Source organism: Pteropus vampyrus, unplaced genomic scaffold, assembly GCF_000151845.1.
Source record: "Pteropus vampyrus isolate Shadow unplaced genomic scaffold, Pvam_2.0 Scaffold36, whole genome shotgun sequence".
NCBI classification, from domain to species: domain Eukaryota; kingdom Metazoa; phylum Chordata; class Mammalia; order Chiroptera; family Pteropodidae; genus Pteropus; species Pteropus vampyrus.
In genome coordinates, this window is record NW_011888817.1 from 8,491,652 (window position 1) to 8,513,631 (window position 21,980).

Sequence of the window (21,980 nt, forward strand, 5' to 3'; positions counted from 1 at the left end):
AATAATGAAGGCTTAAGGAGAGTCGGTGTTCAAGGGCTCTTATGTCAAGAGCCAATTTTGGTATAAAAGGGCACTGGATTTGGCTTAAATCCCCCTCCTCTTAAAACACCATTCACAGGAAACTGTAGCCTGGCTTTTCAATCCACGTCCTCTCAAAACCATGAGGGTGAACTGTGCTATGGGGGAATACATGATCAGTCTCTAAATTCTGACGTCTCCTGTCAGTTAAACCCTAAGAAAAAAACCTTCTAAGTCATTATAGAAGAGCAGAATCAATGACTGTGCCAGTCATTTTGTAAATGTGCTTAGCCCTGGAGAAAGTTACATTTTCTCCTTAAATTCGAGGCCCATTATTTAGTTTAGCTAGCCAATAAAATGAGTTAAGTTACAATTTAAATGAGTATTAAGAAATATCATTCTTTTATCCAAATACTTCACTGAAACAGACTTGAAACAAGTAAACTCACAAGAACTAGACTAATCAAGCTCCTTCTGAGACTGAGAAGAAAATAAAACACTGGGCTTACCCTTACTACTTAGAATAATGGTGAGACCCGTCAGTGACACCGATAAAGACCATCTGCATGGACATTCACAGAAAACAGACATCCAACTCTGCCTCTGTATTCTCAGGGCCCCTGTCAGAAGTTTCCCATAGTTTCCCTTCCCCCACAGTCTGAACAGACTTACTGATAGGCTCGTCGGGATGGAAAGCCACTTCATTGATGGAGCCAGCGTGGCCAGGCAGCTTATACAAAATCCTTCTGCTTGTGGTATCCCACACATACACAAACCTGCAAGGTATCATGAAGAGCAAAGCTAAGGCCTCCCAGAGCTGAGAGTAAAGTAGAAGCATGGCTTTTTATGAGAAATGAGAGGAACAATTTATTTATTCACCCTATATTTACTGAACTGTATTCTGACTTTCAGAAACTAGGAATACTGATTTTGAATATGGCATGGACCCTGACCATAAGCAACTGAGTAGAGAAAGAGGAATCGCCAAATTTATAAGCATTACTGGTATTTTCAAACACAAGCTTCTGAAAAAGGGAAGAACAAGAAAAAGACAAAGTTTTTCCTACAGACTCCACAGAGAAATCTTTCTCAAAGATCATCCAATATAATTAAGCTGTAGTTAACCTCATATGCATCCAGGAATGTCTTAAAGGTAATTCATTTCATGGCAGGTTGGGAGCCTAGGTTGTAGATCCATCTGAACTTTTTAGTATTGTATTCAAATCACAGAGCCCAGAGAAGAAACAGGAAATCTGTGCTATCTAAACATAACCAAATATACACTGACCCAAATCTTGCACTGAATTCATGAACAGAAAGAATATGAAATTCTAGCATGGGAAAGAGCCATCAGAAATCGGCTAGTCTAAACTCATTTTACAGATTAAGAAAACTAAAGTACAGTGACCTTTCCAAGGTGACACGGTTCATCAGTGGCATAACTAAAACTAGAACTCTTAATATATTCCAGTATTCTTTCTCTTACCACCTGCAAACACCTTGCCCCACTTGCCCCCCCCCCCCAAAAGAAGTTCCTCTGACCCTCAACCTTGCTTGGGTCATTTTAAGCTTAAGGTAAAATAGAGATATTATCTTCATAAGACCATGCAAAAAATAATCTGTTGGTAAATTCAAAGGGCTGGTAGTTTTCAAACAGGTTATTCAATTATTTACATTGTTTTGTTCAGTCTATACCTAAAAGGGTATACTCACCAGTACTTGATTATAAAATGCCTAGTACTGCTCAAACACTTATGGTCTAAAATGCAAATAAACAAGAGCTTCTTAATTATATAAAAGAGCTGGACTCCATAGGAACTAAATGAGTTCCAAGCAAGATGGAAGAGAAGCAGGAACCCCATATGTCTACAGACTCCTTGGCTCCGATGCTCATGTTCTCCCTACTGTCTTCTTTCCTGCCATGCACAAATAACTGTCCTCATTAATCCAGTGAAGGACGATGTGGCATAGTGAAAAACATCTATGAGCTATGGAGTTAGAAAGACCTGGGTTCAAGTCTCAATCCAACTACTTAAATAGCTAAGTAACCTTAGACATTTATTTAACTTTTCTAGGCTTCTCTTTCCTTAGCTGTAAGAATGAAGACAATATTGATCTCACAGCTTGGTTGAGAGAAATAATAAGATAACGTATGCAAAGTGCCTGGCATATACAATTGATAGCTATTGTTATGACAAATACAGTTGTTTAAAAAAAAAACAGAATCGCATGAAATCAATAGGCTGAATAAATCACTCATAACAGAAGGACTGGCCAGTTTTCCTGCAGTCTTTGATAGGACTGTTGATGGATTTCAAGTCTGAATATGAGGAGGTAGGTGATTTGAAAGTAGAGAGGGGAAATCTGCCGAATCCAGGCCAAGCTGAAAAGCAATTTTTTGAGAAGGATACATTTCCCAGGCACATAAAGGCCAGCAGAAACCCAGATCTCCAAAGGTTTACTTCAAGGCTGCACTCTCCATGGATGCCAATTAGGTGCTAAATTTAGAGGGGTTCCATGTCCTCTCCTTACTTTGGCATGGCAACATTCAGCAGGAACCAGGCTCCTTATATAACAGAGCTGCTTGCTGATTTGGGGCTAATTGGCAAGGAGGCCTGTGAAATCTGGCCAACCCCTAGCAGGTAGGCAAGCAGACTTTCCCCAGACCAGAGCCATGCTTCCACCACATGTAAGGTATAAAGGAACAGTGTGGAAGGAAAGAGGAAAGAGGGGACATTGAAAGTCAGAAAGACTAATGTCAGAAACAAACTATTCAAAAGAAAAGCACATGCAAATATCATTTAAAAGCTTAATTACATAAGATACAATCTCTCTAATGTAAACATACTCAGAATGGTGCCTACTCTGTCAGAATGCAAGATACCTTAGGCTGTGGACTCGTTTCAGATCTTTAGTAACCTAACAACTGAAAATCCCTTAGATTCTCTTTTCAAGGCAGTTCTCTAAACCATCAGGACTCAAACTATCAATGTGGCACTGTTGCATCTGGATTCTTTCCCCCTCCGCAGAAAGTAGCTAAATAATTGTCCATTTTTCCTGGCAATGAACTTGTACCGGTCCATGGCTCAGGGGTTGGGGACCCCTGCTCTAAAGGGCGAGAAAGATGGGAGCTAGATCCACAGTTTGCCATCAGAAGGCTTTCTCATTCTTTACCATTCCACATCTGGTAAAGCAATAGCCTGGGCACCTGGACATCCCTATTTAACCTCTGACTCTCTTCGAAGTACAGGTCACCAAAATTTAACTGCCATCCTTGAGCAAGGAATTCATTCATGTAATATTCATGAATAGGTCGAGCATTACCCTGGGTTCAGATAACTAAGAATCATTCTCTGACCTCCAGGAGCAAATAACAGCGGGTCCCACTGTTTGCCTGACTGTAAGATGTAATAAATGCCAATAAAGGTTAGATGTACAAAGTGTGACTACAGCTCAGAACAAAGGGAAATTAGTTATGCCCAAGAGGTAAGGGAGAGAGAGGGCCAGGGAAAGTTTAGACACATAACATAGAGGTGATTACTAGAGAGATATAAGAGTTTGGATAATTGAGAAGAAACCTGAGAGAGAAGCCTGGAGGCACAAGAGATGTAAGAACAGGGAGAAGGAGTTCCATGTGAGTGAAGCACTGTGGGGATGGTGGGGGAGAAGAGCACACCATACGTATTTGAATGAACTGAAGCATGGCAGAAGAATACAACAAAAAAAACAGGAGTCAGATTATGAGTCTGAATTTTGTTATGATGGCAAAGGGAACACAACAGAATCAAAGAAACTGTTTACCCTCTAGGTCTAAAATGTATCCAAAGAGGGTAGAAATGATGTGTTTGTCCGACATGATTTTTAAAACCTTCATACTGCACATGGCTTCATCTCTGAATACAGCTATAACTCTATGTCTACTCTAGCTCAGTATCCGCACTTAATGTATTAAACATTAGATACCTGCATAGCTCCATTATTCTTTACCTCAAGCCCAGTAATCCTTACCTGTCGGCTGAGCCAGCTGCTATCTTGCTTCCATCAGGTGACCAAGAACATCTCAGAAGATTCTAAAATAATAAATAAGCAGGAATCCAATGAATACAGTAATGTACCAAACCCTTCTTTATTAGACTATAGAATCACTAAGAGACTTTAAATTTCTTCAGTAGTTTTAATTATTCTCCCCAAAAAGATGATCAGCAATTATCTTGTATTTTTTGGCCCAAGAGAGCATACTTTATAACTTCATGCCATATAAAAACTGTAGAAAATGCTGAATTCTTAGTAGAGCGGACCTAGCAACAAAATTTTGTTCTGCCTACAAATGGAAGCTCCCTTTGCTCCATTTATCTTGATCCTCATTAAAAACATGTTGTGTTTATCTTGAAGGAAAATAAAAACAAAACAAAATCCAACAAAAAAAAAAGATTTGGTTTATAAAGTGAAAGTGAATTTCAATGGGCTCTCAAAAGAAAAATATTAGTTTCTATACAAAATTATCTGGAGAAAAAGCTGTTTTTAAGAGCTGATCTGGGATTTGACAGTTTAGAAAAAATTTCTGTCTCTCAGAACTTGGGCTGTGACGCTTACTGAGGGTAGAGATGTATTCTCAGGGCCTAAGAGCTAGTCACTGGGAGAGTGAGGGAGCCCATCTGGTTAACAGCCATGGGAGCCTGGGTCCCATTTAGAACACTGACCTAAGAGGGTCAAAGTTACTAAGGAATTAAAAGGGTAGGAGTGTCTTGTCGAAATCAGTAGTTCTAAATTTGAGAGTTGGCTCCACCACAATCTATGTGATTGCCTTCTGCTCTATCCTTCTATCAGTTTTATTTCTGGGAAGAACAGTTTTGAGGGAGAACAGTGTTACTGGAATATAGCCTCTTCTTAGTGGACTACCGCTCTCTACCCTTAGCACTATCTTTTTTTTTTAAATTGAGATATAAATGACATATAACATTGTATTAGTTTTAGATATACAACATAATGATTTGATATACATAGATACTGCACCTTAGCACCACCTTAAATGTTTCTTTGAATCAAATGAACAGTAAAACTCCTTTGCTGTGCAGAACTCACCTTTTCAAAGTTGTGTACATTTCCTTGAAATATCTTTACACACCTCTCCTTGGGAGCAAATGGCCGAACATCCCAGACCCGCACTGCAAATTCAAATAAACCAAGCAAAATAGTTATCAGCCACAGCCTCCTGAGAACCCAGCTGAAATCAGTACCATGTCAATGACTGGTACTGTTTTCTGAGGGGAGGAGGTCCAACATGGTACACTGCTACCTGGAGAGGCTCTTTGCTTTTTCTAACAGGAATGAAATGCATTCAAGTTCCATTGGGTCTAAGGACAAAAAGGAAAGCTGAGGGGGTAGGAAGGAGAAATGTCAAACATATTGCTAGGGATGTACAACATTAAGTAGTTGGCTATGACACTAACTTCCAACAAAACATTCTGCAAATGATTCCTCTGCCAACCCAAAGAGTCACATATAGCAAAGCTTTGACATGACAATCTAACTATCACTGACTACTGTGACATTCAGTCTATAAAAAACAAACTCAGAACTAACCTTTTCTAATTTCGCTCATGAGCACCTGACAGCCTAAACTTGAAGAAAGTCAAACATATTAAAAGAGCACTGCACCAAGAATCAGAAAAAGTGAACTTTGATTCAAATTCTAGCTCTGCTTTATATATGGGTGTTATCAGGTAAATAGTAAGATTCTTTGTGTTTTGGTCTCCTCTGTAAAATGAGAATACCACTTTTTATTTTATTTTTCTTTTTAATAAAAGTATTTTAAGGATCAAATAAGATGATATATGTGAAAGGGCTCTAAAAGATTGGAGGCTATAAACAAAAAATTTGTAATTTTATTATATAGCCATAACAAGAAGTTCTCCTTATTTTAATAACCATTTAGGGAATCTCATCTTTCTCTACTGTGACCAATGCCAGAATGTTAATGGTAAATCCATCAAAATCAGGATATGTGTATAAATACCCACGCTAAGCGGTAGCTACAGCTATTGTTAATTAAAGCTATACCTATTGTTAATTAAAGCTATACCTATGGCTATTGTTAATTAAAGCTATGGAATCTGAGTGATATCATTTTGAGTGTGAAAAAAATATCAATCCTTGAATTCAGAGAGGCCTAAGAAGGTGAAGTTATGTGTAAAAGTTTGCTATTGACCTGAGAATCCAGTCAGAAGGTAAGAATGTTAATTCATTCATTCGACACATATTTATTGAGCACCTATTGAGTGTGATGCACTGTTTTCATTTCAAAATGCCAGTGAAAACATTTTTGCTCCTGACAAACCTATGAACTTACATACCAGAGAGGCATTTCCAAACTCTTGTAAATTAAGCATATAATCCAACAATTCATCCTTTTTCTGCAATACCCATCCTTCCACATAACAACTCAAAAACAAGCAGACAAGAGTATTTGTGTAAATTTGGAATGCTGACATGTTTTAATGAGGTCCTCTTGTCACACCAATGCTTTGGAGTGGAGAGGGAAGACATACTGGCAGAAAGCACAATGAAGATATCAATAGGTCTACTGATCATCCAAGTTTGGTGCTCTCTGAAGTGTCTGAGAACTGTCTTAGATAAATTTTAAGACTCTCATCTTTTTTAATATACTAATCACCAAGAGTTTCTTGTCCCCTACTTGAATCCACAGTATGCCAGAGCTAAAATGGGCCTTAAAAGTAAAGTCCAATCTTCTTATATTACCAGTGTAGAAACTGATGCTTAGAGAAATGTTAAGTGCAAAGCTGCTCAGGGATTAGATGGCAGCTCTGGGACTAGAATCCTGGCTCTTTGACCAGCTCTTTCTTCTAAAGCTTTTTCTATTACGTGTCCTCCTAATTGTCCTGGTGAAAATCTGTGAGCTGTCCTGATTCTTTCCTTGGACTCTCATTTATCCCAGCACACACTTCTAGCACCCAAGGCCTACTTTCTTTATGACCCACAATGACTAGGAACTGAAGAGTGCTTTCCTTTCCAAAGTTACCTGTATTGTCCATTGCATTGGACAAGAGATAAGAGCCTTCAGAACTTAAACTCAGACCAGTCACTGAATCTGCATGGCCTCTCATCGTATAGGTAAGCTTGTTTTGGCGCAGGTCCCAGACCTATAAAACAAAAAGGTGCTCTCAGAAATCAAGTTATGAACAGCAATAAACTAGTTACTAAAGAGTCAACTGCCTAGAGAAATTGGTAACCCCTTCTTAAATTACCTCTGGGCCAAGAATTACTTTACCACAAAATATAGGATTTCTACCAAAGAGGTAACACTCTCCTCTTTCTAAAAAGGGAGTCAAAGTTAGTATATTTGACTAGATAGATAACAACTAATGAATGTCAAATATTAAGATAAAGTTTAACAAAAAATAGTAGAATGTATAAGTTATTTTCAAATCATAATGAAATAAGTTAGGAATTAAAAAACTAAAAAATGCTTCAACTCTGATTCTTAGCAATTAAAAATAAACTATTATAACTATGTAAAAAAACAAGTAAACATGTCCTTTGAAAAAGGCATTATGATTGCACGCAAAAAATTATATAACAAAGTAACATACAAAGATAGAGGCTTAAAAATTTTTCATTTGATATCATAATATGTATATACACACATATATATACACACTATGGAAAAGTACATTCATTAAAATATGCCTGGGTAGGAAAGGTAAGAGAAACGGTTCAGCTGAGAATAACCTAATGACAAACAGAAAAAATATACAGTTTATTAAGTTTTGGCTCATAAATGCATTGCAACACTAGGAGTTCTCATGCTAGAGATAGGAGAGCAGAGTGGAAAGAGTGGGGATTTAGGGTCAGACTGAACTAGTCTTTGCTATGTAAAAGTTATGTGTTATTGGTCCACTAACCCTCTCTGAACTTGTTTCTGGTCTGTAAGATGGGAATAACAACATTTATTTCTTATGGCTGTTGTGAGGATGACAAATAGAATGCTTAGCATAAATGTGCCTGGCATACAGAAGGTCCTCAATAATTGGTACCTATTTATTGTTAAACAACTCCTAAAAATAACTCTGAAGACCAAATATAAAAATGTCTATATAATGAGCTACTAAGTAAATAAAGAAAATACAAAACAGTGTTTATATTTACATAACCTGTAACTGTGAAAAATATATTAAAGCCAACAGAAATGGTCTGGCATGTCATATAGAAAAAGAACAGCAATTTTCTTAACATCATTGGTATTACACAAAATTTCCTCCAAATCTGATTTATTTTTGCCATGTAGTTTTTTTCTAAGTGAAAAGTCCCTTTAAACAAGGTACTTTCCTCATCTAGAAATGAGTTCAGTGTTATACGTACTCAAGAAATACGTAAGAGACAACTCCTCGTTCCCTGTCAATAGCTCATTCATGTGTGGAGCCCAACATACTTTATAAACAATCATTTTGTGTCAGGATGTTTGCTGCCTAAATAATCAGGAAAGCTTAAAATAGCTGAAATTTTTTGTTCAAGCTGTTGATACTCCTCTTCAGAGAAGATACTGTTGAAATCTTTAGCTTTGTAACTAAGAGAGAATGCAATTCACCATCTCTCACAGCCCTTGGGTGGTATTTCCAGACTTTCCTCTTTGAGGCCTGCACATATTGTGCAGAGCCAAAATATATTTGGGATTTCCCACAGAAAGCGTGAATAAAGCACCAATTTAAGCAAAATATTTTACGAATGTCCTAATCAACTGCTCAGTGAACATCGGGGCATGTCATTAGTGGTAGGCACTGTTAGAGATTTTAAAAAAAAGATATAATCCCTGCTCTCAGGAAGCTTTCAGTCAGCAGGAAAAACAGACATGTTAGTTTTAAGAGATGAGAATGCTATACAAGGTACAGTAGCAAAGAGAAATTAACTCTCTCGTGGTCCACAGATGGGAGTGAGGAAGGGAAAGTTTCATAGAGAATGAAGCATTTGAGCAGAGATATTTTTTTTACTTAGACAAAGTAGAAGAGTATTCCTAGGCAAAAATAATGTGTGAAAGCATAGAGGCATGAAGAAATGGCTGGAATGTAGGCAATCAGGCAGAGAAGCAGCAGACAATGCTTGAGAGGTAGGCAGGCAGAGGCCAGCTCATGAAAGATTTTTAATGCCTGGCTTGGACATTATCTTCCTCACTGGGAGCCACAGAAGGGTTCAGAGTAGTGGGATGATTTGGTTAGATTTACATTCCAGAAAGATCCTTTAGGCCCAGATAATTGAAAGGATGAGAACGAAGGCTGGGAAATCAATGAGGATTTATTCTATTCCCCTTACCCAACCCACTACATTAAAAACAAAACAAACAAAAAATGATCAACTAAACTCCCATTCTGACCAGAGCTCAGAATTATAAGAAATGCCAAAGAACTGCTAGTTGGACCTTGAAGCCATCAGACAGAAGCACGTTTTCTTCTTTTATTCATTTTCCTCTGATGCCCCAATACTATAACCAGAAAGAAAAATCCCAAGAGGTTGGCAGAAAGAATTTGTTCACCTCAGATTTTAAAACGGGTTCCCATTCCCTATTTGTTCCCCCTTTCTTAGAATAGGTGGTGCTAAGTAAGAGACTGAGAAGCAAAACTTTCAGGAGCACCTCCTGATGTAGTGAGGGAATACAGTGATTTGTCAAACAAGTGCTCAAGACTGGTAGGCCTGTAAGTGCTTAAAGATACTTGTTAATCAACTAGAGACAATTCGATAGAGTTGGAAGAGTATTAGCTCCCTGAAAATAGAGTTCTGGTACTGGCTCTACCAATGACTATGTGAGTGACTGACTGTGTGATCTTGGCCAAATCACTTGTTAAGGCTTCACTTTAGTCATCTGTAAAGTAAGAGGGATAACTACATGTCTAAGGTCCCTTTCAGATTTAACACTCTCTGAGTCTGTTTCTGATTGAAAAGGAGGCTCTGTTTCACATTTAAAGAAATGTATGAGGGCCTGAAGACAATTAAGAATCTTTCTGGGTCCAGGGGCAGTTATTCTTCCCTAAGGGTGTAAGAATAAGAGGTGTTAGATAGAAAGAAGACTGCAATCCTAATAGTCTCATACCTCTCCAGCATACTCTTTAGTTACATAGGAGCCAAAATGAAGTCAAATAGTTATAGCAATCTTATTTTATTTTAAATACTGTCTGTATTAACTGCTATTGCCAGAAAACAATCTGGGAACCTGTATATAAGATATGAAATATCCTTATACTTATTAACACATTAATTTTCATCTAGAAATCTATTCTAAGAAAATTAATATGGAAAGGGTTCATGCTCAAATATGTCCATAGCAGCATAATTTGTGATAGTGATACATAGGAAATAGCCTAAACATCCAGTGACATGGTTGTCACTTACTACATTATCAAATATTCTAATAAGTAAAATAATGATGAAAGTGGTTAACATATATAGAATACTTACAAGTAACTACTATTTTTCTGGGAATATTATATTCTTTACCTCATTTAATCCATATAATTGTATGAGGTAGGGTGATCATTCCCACTTAGTGATGAGAAGTGGAAACTCAGAAAGGTTAAATAACCTTCTTAAGATTACATAGCTAGCAGTTAAGTGGGAGAATCAGAAAAAATGATCCTAAGTTCTGGGGTTGTTATGTACATCATGGTGACTAAAATTAACAAAACTGTACCGTGCATTTGCAAATTGCTAAGAGAATAGATTGTAAAAGTTCTCATTACAAGAAAAAATAATTTGTAACACTATGAGGTGATGGATGTTAACTAAACTTATTTTGGTAATCCTTTTACGATACATACATATATCAAATCATGTTGTACATCTGAAACTAATAATGTTATATGTCAATTATATTCCATTAAAACTAGAGAAAAAAAGAAAAATGATCCTAACTATAATCCTGAAAGATTCTAACTACAATGTTAAGAAGAAAATAAGATGAGTGATGCAATAGAAGTCAAGTAGAAGGAAAGTCTAGTTTAGTCTAAGAAATCCTCTGAAGAGAAGATAACTGAGCTAAGATTAGAATACAAGAGTTAGCTAGCTAATTATGGTACTATTAGGGTGGGGTGGGGTTCCAGACAAAAAATTAGTTATATGTTATTAAGTGAAAAGAATGTCATATAAGATTTTTTTATTTTTATTTTTTGGCAAGGCAATCCTTGGTTGACCTCACAGATTGCAAAAACCTTGTCAGCAGCTTACAATCCTTTATTTTTTATTTTTTATGCCTACAGCACTTGGTCTTCCTAGGTGGCCTCCCATCCAAGTACTAACCAGGCCCAACCCTGCTTAGCTTCTGAGATAAGACGAAGTTGGGCTTATTTTATGTAAAGTGTGAATGTTAAGATGTTTTCGTACAAAACATTATAGTATAGAAACAGACTGGAAGTATATTAAAATATCAAAGAGTGAATTTGGATGATGAGACTGTGATTTATGTCTTATTTTTTTTTACATTTGCTAAGTTTTCTTCAATGAACAAAAGTTATTTTCATTACTAAAACATTTAAATTGTAATAAACAATTTTATCTTAATTTTTAATAATTTTATTCCCAATAAAGTTGATTTATTAAATATACATTTGAATGCAATTTTTACATTTCTGCAAAACTTTTAAGGTAAATAAGCAGGCAAACGGGACAGTCCATTCTGATTTTTAGTTTGGAAAATGAGATACACTACATACAGTGCACAAACAGAAAGCTCCCAATTCTGGCAAGAGAAGGCAGTGATATTGACCAGGTACACAATAAGATGTCCCAGTTTTTGGAATACGCTGTGTACTTTTCATAAAAATATTTCCTGAAAATGAAGCACTAACAGAAAAATTTGAGTATCTGTGGACAGAATAAAGACTTTTTAGTTTAGAAAAACAAAGACTACAAAGTCATGATGTAAACTTGTAAAATATATAGGATAACTGGGAACTAATTCACCAAATTGTACAAAACTAGAATCAGAAGATTTCTCAAAGAAATGTAAAGGACGATATTTTAGAAAAAAGCTAGTGCTGTACATAACTGCTGTACTCATGGGACTATATTTATACTTCTGCATATTTGAGATTAGTTTGGATTTCGGAATAAAATTGATATAAATCAACAATGACAGGGATTAGCTATCTGCAGAAATAACCAACTCTAAGGGTAGCTACATCATATGGTGTGTGTCTGAGAAGACATGGAAAACATTCAAACCCTTAAAAAGCACTGGGTATCCCTTCAGGACTATAGCACAATTGAATATATTTGTTTATTGAAGGGCCAGGAATAGTCTAGAATAAAAAGCCTGAAGTAAATCATACTTTTTGTGGTAAGAAGATCTTACCAGCACAAGAGTATTATTCTTAGGTTAGTCTATTCCCACAGTGGAGATGAGAATATCAAATTCTCACAGCGTAAGTAAAATAATTCAGTCTCCAAAGGTGGCATATGGTATGATTCCATTTATATATCCTAGAAAAGGAACTACAGGATAAAGAACAGATTAATGGTTGGTAAAGATTAGGGATATAGAGAGAGTTTGAACCAGAGGAGCACTGTGAAATGTTGGGAGGGGGGCGGTGGTGACAGAAATTGTTCTGTACCCTGTTTGTGGCAGTTACACAAATCTAGGCAAGCATTAAAATTTGTAGAACTGTACACTAAAAAACTTAATTTCACTGTATATAAATTTTAATACTAACACTTTCAAAGTATAAAAATTATCATAGCTTCATGACATTAACCTACTTTCATCTGTATACGTCCTCTAGTGAGTCTACTGCTAGTGGGTTCCCAAACCTCACTCTGGGAAATAGCACATTAGCTATTAAGATGATTTAATTAAGTTCCCATGTTCTGATTCCACATATTCTACCATAGTTGTGTGGTAGAAAAGGGATGGGAAGTTAAATTTTGGAAATGGTGAATTCTGAAGTACTTATGAAACACCCAAGTAGGGGATGCTGAGTGGCTGGTTGTACTCAGGGCTCTAAAGCTGAAGATCTGGGCTGGGAATATGGAGTCATCAGCACAGAGAGGACAAAGTCATGGAAATAGATGAGAACTGTCCAGGGAAAAGGTGTAAAGTGAGAAGAGCGCCTAAGAAAGAACCTTGGAGAATAATGGTATTTAAAGAATGTACAGAGAGATAGCTCAGAGAGGTATCTGAGAAGGATATGCCAGAGGAGTAGGAGAGTATGTTGTTATAACCAGTTAACAACAACAACAAAAAAAAGACTAGAAGAATTTACTGGATTCAGTAACAAGAAAATATTGTTGACTCTGAAGAGGACTGTGTCAATGAAACAATGGAGGCAGAAGCCAAACTGTTGAGGAGTGATCAGGAAATATGGAATTGAGGAATGAAAGGGAGGTAAGGAACTGAAGACAGTGAGTAGAAAAATCTTCAGGGGATTTCTCATAGGTATTAAGAGCATGACTCTGGAACTAAACTTTCTGAGGTTCCACTGCTATTAGCTGTATAACCATAAGTTGTCGTGCCTCTCTTAGCTCAGTTTCTTCAGCTACAAAATTTTTTTAATAGTGCTTATTTTATGAGATTGTTGTGAATTAAGTGAATAATGTAAAGCTCTAAAAATAATGTAAGCACTATCAAAGTGTTAGATATAATAACCACATGGTCTAGCATCTCTTTCTCCAACACTATTAACTATATCTCATTCTGAGTTATAGACTCTCCACAATTTCATTTCCATAGTCTCAAAAAGAAAGACACACTAAGACATTAGGGTAGAAAAAAAAAATCACAAATGGATTTCATTAAGCCAACAACAGCAACAACAAAGGTTCTGAATGTCTTTAAGCAGAGAACGTATTCTTCATTTTCAGAGTCCCCACACAGGGAACTGCACATTTCACATTAACTGCCTGGCCCTTACAGCATTTACAAGAGCTGTAATGCAACCCTTGACTTAGGCAGTCAATGAGGACAGGGCAGAAAGAAAACATGTTCAAAATTACTATCTTCCTTTTAGTTGGTATTAAGTGCAAGCTACTACAATCTCAGAGGTTTGAAAAGATTCATCTCAGTGAGTGGAGATAGTGAAAGGGAAATATAACAAAACACCAAACATACCTTGATATCATTGTCTATTCCACCAGAAATAATCTGATCACTTGTGTCATTGAAGGTCACAGCTAACACCTGGTAGGTGTTCTGAAACGTCTGGATGGCTGCTTTTTTCCGGATGTCCCAAAGCTAAAGCAGAAAAGAACAGGAGAGTCTACAGTAACAGCACTCTGAGAAGTAATTGCATAGTATACTCCTAAGTCCAAGGACTTTGTGGAGGTGAACACATCTCTAATAGGAGCCCCTTCAGAAACTCCTATGGATATACTAGTAACATGGTGAGAAATGACCACAATTTTGCCTACATATCTGAAAGTTAGCAGAACAAATCACTTTGGTTATGTTTTGACTCCTTTGTTAAAATCTGAAAAACAAAGCTAATCAATATGCCCTTAAGAGTGGAAATCCTCTACTGGCTTAGTTCATATGTCCTTACCATAACAAGGATATTACACCAGTGCTCTCAAACTGTAGATGCCACTTTATTAGTGGGCTGCAACTTACATAAGGGGCGAAATAAATAAATAAACAAAATATATATGTGTGTGTATATATATGTACATTTGTATATATGAAGAAGAGGTTACTTCAGCAAAAATTTCAGAGTAGGGACTGCCAAAAGATTGTCCTTCTACAAAGAATTATGTAGCAAAAAACCTGGCAGAATCAACTTTATCAGAACTCTAGACACTAATCAAAAGTTTATAGCAACCAGGCAAATACTTGATGAGGAAAGAGCTACCTGCGTCTTAGGAAGAGTTCTGTAGTGTTTTAACTTACCTTGGCTTCATCTCCTAATTCAGCAATACTTTTGAAGGTAATAGCCCATATTCCCCATATAGGTTCTTAGTACTGGAGGGAACAGAACAGACCTTATTCCTTGTTCTTGAAGAATTGTGGTTGTTGTGCTCGCTTCAGCACCACATACACTAAGAATTGTAGTTGTTTTTACCTGTCTGGTGGCTCCTTGAAGGGTGAGTTCAAAGGGTTTGTCTTTATTTTGCCTAATTTAGAACTCTACCAGGGCAGAGGCATTTGTCAAAAACATTTACAGGCAAATGCATTAGCTTCTGCCTGTTGGGGTCAAGGGTAACATTTGGGACAAACAAAAGACAAACCAAACAGCTTGGGAGGGAAGGTGGGGAATGAGGCAATTTGGAGAACAAGGGCTTTGAAAAGTTCTGACATATTCTTGGGACTCTAAAAAGTCATTCATATGCCCATGACTGGGCACATGCTTAGAAAAGACCTGAGAAGGTCTTACCACTACTAACCTTCAGGCTCTGCACAAGCAGGAAGTGAAGGTTAATGCAGAACTGTAAACCGCCTAGCTGAGAGGTGAAGGCAGGTGCCAACACACACACAAAGCCAATTTGCAAAGACTGGGAGACTTTATTTTCTCCCAGGTGATTAAGGAAATCTTTGCTGAACTATTTGCAAACCACTAAGCAAATGAAAGACTTCGTTGGCTATACATGACTTGATAAAATGTAAGAAAATTCACCCAACAAACAATAGGTACCACAAACAGCAACAACAAACCCTTGGGAGAATCCAACTTCCAGAGTTGCCACATTATAATATTCAAATGTCCAGTTTTCAACAAAAAATTATGAGGCACGAAAAGAAGCAAAAAAGTATGGCTCACACAGAAGGAAAAAAGAAATTAATAGTCCTTTCAATAAATGGTGCTGGGACGACTGGATAACCACACGCAAGAGAATGAAGCTAGACCCTTAGCTCACACCATATACAAAATTTAATGGGTCAAAGACTTAAATGTAAAAGCTAAAACTATAAAATTTTTAGAAGAAAAAATGGATTTGTAAATCTTCATGACTGTGGATTTGGTGATGAATTTTTAAATGACACCAAAAGCACAAATGACGAAAGAAAAGATAACTTAGACTTCATAAAAATAAAAACTATTGTACATCGAAGGATAATATCAAGAAAACGAGAACGATCAAAGAAAATATTTGCAAATCATAAATCTAATAAAGGTGTAGTATCCAGAGTAAAGAACTCTTATAACTCAACAACAAAAATACAAAGAGCTCAATTAATAAATGAGCAACGGATCTGAAAAAACATCTCTCTTCAGAAGATAGAACAATGGCCAATAAGCACACAAAAAGATGCTTAATATCATAAATCATCTGGGAAATGCAAAACAAAAAATTAGGTACCACTTCACACTAACTAGGATGGTAATAATAATAATGATGATGATGATGATGAAACTCACACAGAAAATAACAAATCTTGGTGAGTATGTGGAGAAACTGGAATCTTCATACATTGCTGGTAGGAGTGTAATATGATGTGGCTACTATGGAAGAGTCTGACATTCCTCAAAAAGTTAAACATAGAATTACCATATGACCCAGCAATGCCACTACTAGATAAATACTCAAGATAAATGAAAACAAGTGTTCAAATAAAAACTTATACAAGTGTAGCAACATAACTCATAATAATTTTTTTAAAAAGTGGCAATGACCCAATATCCATCAACTTATAAAGGTACAAACAAAAGGTGGTATATCTATACAAGGGAATATTATTTAGCCATAAAAAGTAAAGAAATATTGATACATGCTCACAACATGGATGGACCTTGAAAATATTATGCGAAGTAAAAGAACCTGGGGAACACAAAAGGCCACATAAGATTCCATTAATATGAAATGTCCAGAATAGGCAAATCCAGAGACAGAAAGTAGTTTAGTGGTTGCCAGGGGCTGGAAAGTAGTGACTGCCTAATAGGTATGGGGTTTCTTTCTGGGGATGACGAAAATGTTCTGGTACTGGATTGTGGCATTGCACAACACTGAATGTACTAAGAGCCACTGAATTGTGCATTTTTTAACATGGTTAAAATGGTGAATTATGTTCAATGAATTCTACCTCAATTTTAAAAAATGATAGAAAAGAAGTTATTAGAGAATGGCACATATAGAAAGGGTTAGTTCACTGAGTAGACATATTGAGGGAGGTATATACTGGGTCACAATATAAAATGTATTCCTTAAAGTAGATAATGATAAAAAATGTTTAAAAGTTACTGTGCTTAGACTATCTAGTTTAATCTCAACTTTTATAAGTGAAGAAACTAAAGCTCAAAGAAGAAACTGACTTGAAGAACACCTAGCACATCAACAGCAAAAGGACTAGAATTTAGTACTGTCTGATTCTATTAATGTATTAAAGTATTAAATGTGTGTTAATTTCTTATAATTACTTAAGTAATATATACTTGTTTAAAAAACTAAACATTTATTTTTTATTTTTCAATTATAGTTGGCATTATATTAGTTTCAGGTGTAGGACAGTGGTTACACATCTGTATAACTCACAAAGTGATCACCCTAATAAATTTGGTGCTCCTCTGAACACTGGACATAATTATTGGCTATATTCCTTATGCTATACTTTCTATCTCCATGACTATTTTGTAACTACCAATTTGTACTTCTGAATCCCGTCCTCCTTTTTCACCAACCACCCCCGCCCCCCGCAAGTCCCCTACCATCTGGTGATTCTCAAAATGTTCTCTGTATCTGAGTTTGGTTTTTCGTTTATTTCGTTGTTTAGATTTCACACATACGTGTAATCATTTGGCATTCGTCTTCCCCTATCTGACTTACTCCACTCAGCACACTACCCTCTAGGTCTATCATAAAATGTCTTTTTATTACTTATAGTCTGTGTGTCTTAATTTGAAGTGAGTCTCTTGCAGGGAGCATATGTAAGGGTCCTGTTTTCTTATCCATTCAGCCACCCTAACTTTTAATTGGAGCATTTAATTTTTTCATTTGAAGTACTTGTTGATAGATATGCAGTTATTGCCATTTTTTATTCATATTTTTGATACATATTTTTTTCTTTTTCTTAAAGAAGTCCCTCCAACATTTCCTGTAATACTGGCTTGGTGGTGATGAACTCCATTAGCTTTTTCTTACCTGGGAAGCTCTTTATCTGTCCTTTGATTCTAAATGATAACTCTGTTGGGTAATCTTGGTTGTAAGTCCTGGGTTTTCATTACTTTGAAAATTTTGTGCCAAGTCCTTCTGGCCTTTCAAGTTTCCGTTGACAGTCGGCTGACAGTCTTATGGGAATTCCCATGTAACTAATTGCCTTTCTCTTGCTGTTTTTAAGATTCTCACTTTGAATTTAACATTTGGCATTTTAATTATGATGTGTCTTGGTGTGGGTCTCTTTGGGTTTATCTTGTTTGGGACTCTGAACTTCCTGGGATAGGTCTATATCCTTCATTAGGTTAGGAAAGTTTTCCATCATTATTTCTTCAAATATGTTTTCAATTACTTGCTTTCTCTCTTCTCCTTTCTGTACAGCTATGATGAGAATGCTGCTAAAGCTTGACATTGTCCCAGAGGCTTCTTAAACTATCTTCATTTTTTGGATTTTCTCTTGTTGCTGTTCTGATTGGGTGTCCTCTGCTACTCTATCCTCTATGTCGCTTATTTGATCCTCTAATACATCCACTCTGTTGATCCCCTCTAATGTACTCTTCAACTCTGATATTGTATTTTTTGTTTCTGATTGGTTCCCTTTTGTTTTCCATCTCCATTTTTGTTTTCTATCTCTTTGTTAAAGTTCTGAGTTCATCTACTCTTCTCCTAAGTTCATTGAGCATCCCTACAACCAGTGTTTTGAACACTATCCAGTAGATTACTTGTCTCCATTTTGGTGAAATCTTTTTCTGGAGCTTTGTTGTTCTTTCATGTGGGACATGATTATTTGTCTCTCATTTCGGCTACTTCCCTGTGTCTGTTTCCATGTATTAGGTAGGGCTCCTAAGTCTCAAGGTCTTAGTAGAGTGGCTTTATGTAGTAGGTGTGCTGTGGGGCCCAGTAGCACAGTCGTGGGAGGGGTCCAGCTGCAGGCCAACTTCAGCTGCAGCCTATGCACGTTCAGGGCCACATGGTAAGATTATCAAGCAATCCACATATAACTGCCACCCATGTTGGACTTATAGGTACCTTGAGGGGCCAAGTCAGAAACCAAGCCGGCTGCCACTAGTGTGGGACTCAGGGCTGCTCAGCAAGATGTACAGTGCATGCTTGAGGCCAATTGCTGCTTCTTTGGGTTTTGTGAGCTTTTGAGAGATTTTATGAAAGTTCACAGCAGGAGCCAAGACAGCCCATTTGTATGGAATAAATCACTGGAAGCAGATTAGATGGGCTGATAAGTTGGAAGAGGCAAAGTCTTAGGGAATCCCCTGGGTAGGGTGACCTATGTTATTCACGTTGATGGTACCTGCATCTGCAGGCTGGGAGTGGGGAGGGCTCAACAAAAGAATAATGCCTTTTGCCTGCACCTCTGTCCTAGAACTAGGCGCCCGTCCAGCCCTCACCCTGATGTCCGAAAGCTCAGCATCTCCCTGCATGTCCCTGGCATTCCTTGAGCAGCTGTCCCAGTGCAAGAGCTCAGAGGAAGCGAGTCTGCCAGCAAGTAAGGCTGGGCACAAACTTTAAGAAGAAGGTCTATGGTTCCGCAGCCCTCTGTCTCACTCAGCCACAATCTCCGCTGATTGTGGGGTGTTCTTTTCCCAGAACTGGAATCCTGGGCTGGGGAACTCAGTGTGCAGCCGGGATCCCTTGGTCCTCAGGTGGGGGAGGTGGCTCTGCAGCCAGGGTAAGCCCTCTCAATTCTCGATCGCCACAAACGGTTGTGGCACTGGGCTGTTTAGTGTCTCCACACTAACTACTGATTTGAGGTAACCTGGTATTTGACGTGACCTAGTTGTAGGACTTAGATGTTTATTATAATAGGCTTACAATAAATGTTTGTTAACAAAATCCATTATGGTACTCTCATCTCTAACTGCTTTTTGATATGCCAATTAGCAAATTAGTTACTGTTAAGACTCTCCAACTATACTACACCTAGGTTAAGAGCTCTGGGCTTTGGAACAATTCCTAAGCCACAGACTCTCCTCCTAGCCAAGCATCAAAGGGTTTCGATTGATTAGGTTTATTATAAAAACCACTCAATAGAAAAGCATAAAGCAGATAATTCTGAGTGTCAGTGTCATTACCTCTTTAATTATGAAAAAAAGCAAATTCATTTAAAAAAGCAACAATCGCAAGTTTAGAGGGGTTGCTCAGATGTACCCCTTTGAAGTCCATCTGTTTAATCATTAAAATATCACCCAGAGTCCAAAATTAGTGCCAAAGAAATAAAATGGTTGGTACTACACAGCAGTGTGTCCTTCTGTGCTCTTGAAATATGTTACTATTACTATTAATATTATTAATTTGCCTTATTTTCCTAATTTGTAAAATGAGGATGCTGGATGAGATCAATGGCTCCCACAATGTCAGATCTGCTACACATTTAAAATTCTGAGTCTTAAAAACACAATACCATTTACATTAGCATCCAAAAAAAGGAGAAATATTTAAGAATAAATTTAACAATTATGTACAAGATCTATATGAGGAAAATTTCAAAAACTCTGACGAATGAAATCAAAGAAAAACTAAGTAAATGGAGAGATATTCCATGTTCATTATTAGAAAGACTCAATACTGTCAAGATGTCAGTTCTTCCCAACTTAGCTATAGATTCAGTGCAATCCAAACCAAAATTCCAGCAACTTATTTTGTGAAAATCAACCAAATGATTTTAAAGTTTATATGGAGAGACAAAAGACCCTAAATTGCCAACACAGTATTGAAGTAGAACAACTTAAGTTGGAGAACTGACACTACCCGACTTCAAGACTTACTATAAAGCTACAGTAATAAAGACAGTTTGGTACTGGTGAAAGAACAGACAAACAGATCAATGGAAGAGAATAGGGAGCACAGAAATAGACCCTCGTAAATACAGTCAACTGATCTTTGACAGAGGAGCAAAGCAACACAATGCAGCAAAGACAGTCCCTTCAACAAACGGTGCTGGAACAACTGGACATCCACATGTAAAAAAAGAATATAGACAGACCCTATACCTTTAACAAAAACTGAATCAAAAGGGATCGCAGATCTAAATGTAAAATGTATAATACAAAACTCCTATAAGGTACCATAGGAGAAAACCTAGATGATTAGGGGTATGGTGATAACTTTTTAGATACAACACCAAAGGCACAATCCATGAAAGAAAAAATGATAAGCTGGACTTCATTAAAATCACAATCTTCTGCTCTGTGAAAGACACTATCAGGAGAATGAGAAGACAAGCCACAGACTGAGAGGAAATATTTGCAAAAGTCACATCTGCTAAAGCAGAGGGCACCAAACCCCAGGCTGTGGATCAGTACTAGTCCGTGGCCTGTTAGGAAAGGAGCCACACAGCAGGAGGTAAGTGACGGGCGAGCAAGAGAAATTTCATCTGTATTTGCAGCTGTTCCCCAGTGCTAGTATCATCACTTCAGATCCACCTCAGATCATCAGGTATTAGATTCTCATAGGAGCACTGGTCCCCGGTACCAAAAAGGATTGTTATTCAAAATATACAAGCTCTTAAAACTCAATAAGAAAACAAACAACCCAATCAAAAAATGAGTTAAAGACCTTAAGAGACACCTCACCAAAGATGATATACAGATGACAAATAAGTTTATGAAAAGATGCTTCACATTCTATGTCACCAGTGAAATGCAAATTAAACCAACTACTACTACACATCAATTAGAAAACCAAAATCTGAAACACTGACAACCTAAATACTGATGAGGATGTGGAGCAACAAGGACACTCACTCACTGCTAATGGAAATGCAAAATGGTACAGCCACTTTGGAAGACAGATTGGCAGTTTCTTACAAACTAAACATACTCTTACATACGTCCCAGCCAATTGCACTCCTTGATATTTACCCACAGGAG

At 37.1% G+C, this 21,980-nt stretch overlaps 1 protein-coding gene across 1 annotated transcript in view; it reads right to left on the minus strand.

Moving 5' to 3' along the window:
• SNRNP40 (small nuclear ribonucleoprotein U5 subunit 40) overlaps positions 1–21,980 on the minus strand; it is a 28,686-nt gene that overhangs the window by 556 nt on the left and 6,150 nt on the right. Inside the window, exons 5-9 of the mRNA XM_011357803.2 lie at positions 14,126–14,248; positions 7,058–7,178; positions 5,101–5,183; positions 4,027–4,088; positions 691–794 (exon numbers count right to left, since the gene is read on the minus strand). Coding sequence (XP_011356105.1) covers positions 691–794; positions 4,027–4,088; positions 5,101–5,183; positions 7,058–7,178; positions 14,126–14,248 — 493 coding nt within the window. The remainder of the gene's footprint in view (positions 1–690; positions 795–4,026; positions 4,089–5,100; positions 5,184–7,057; positions 7,179–14,125; positions 14,249–21,980) is intronic.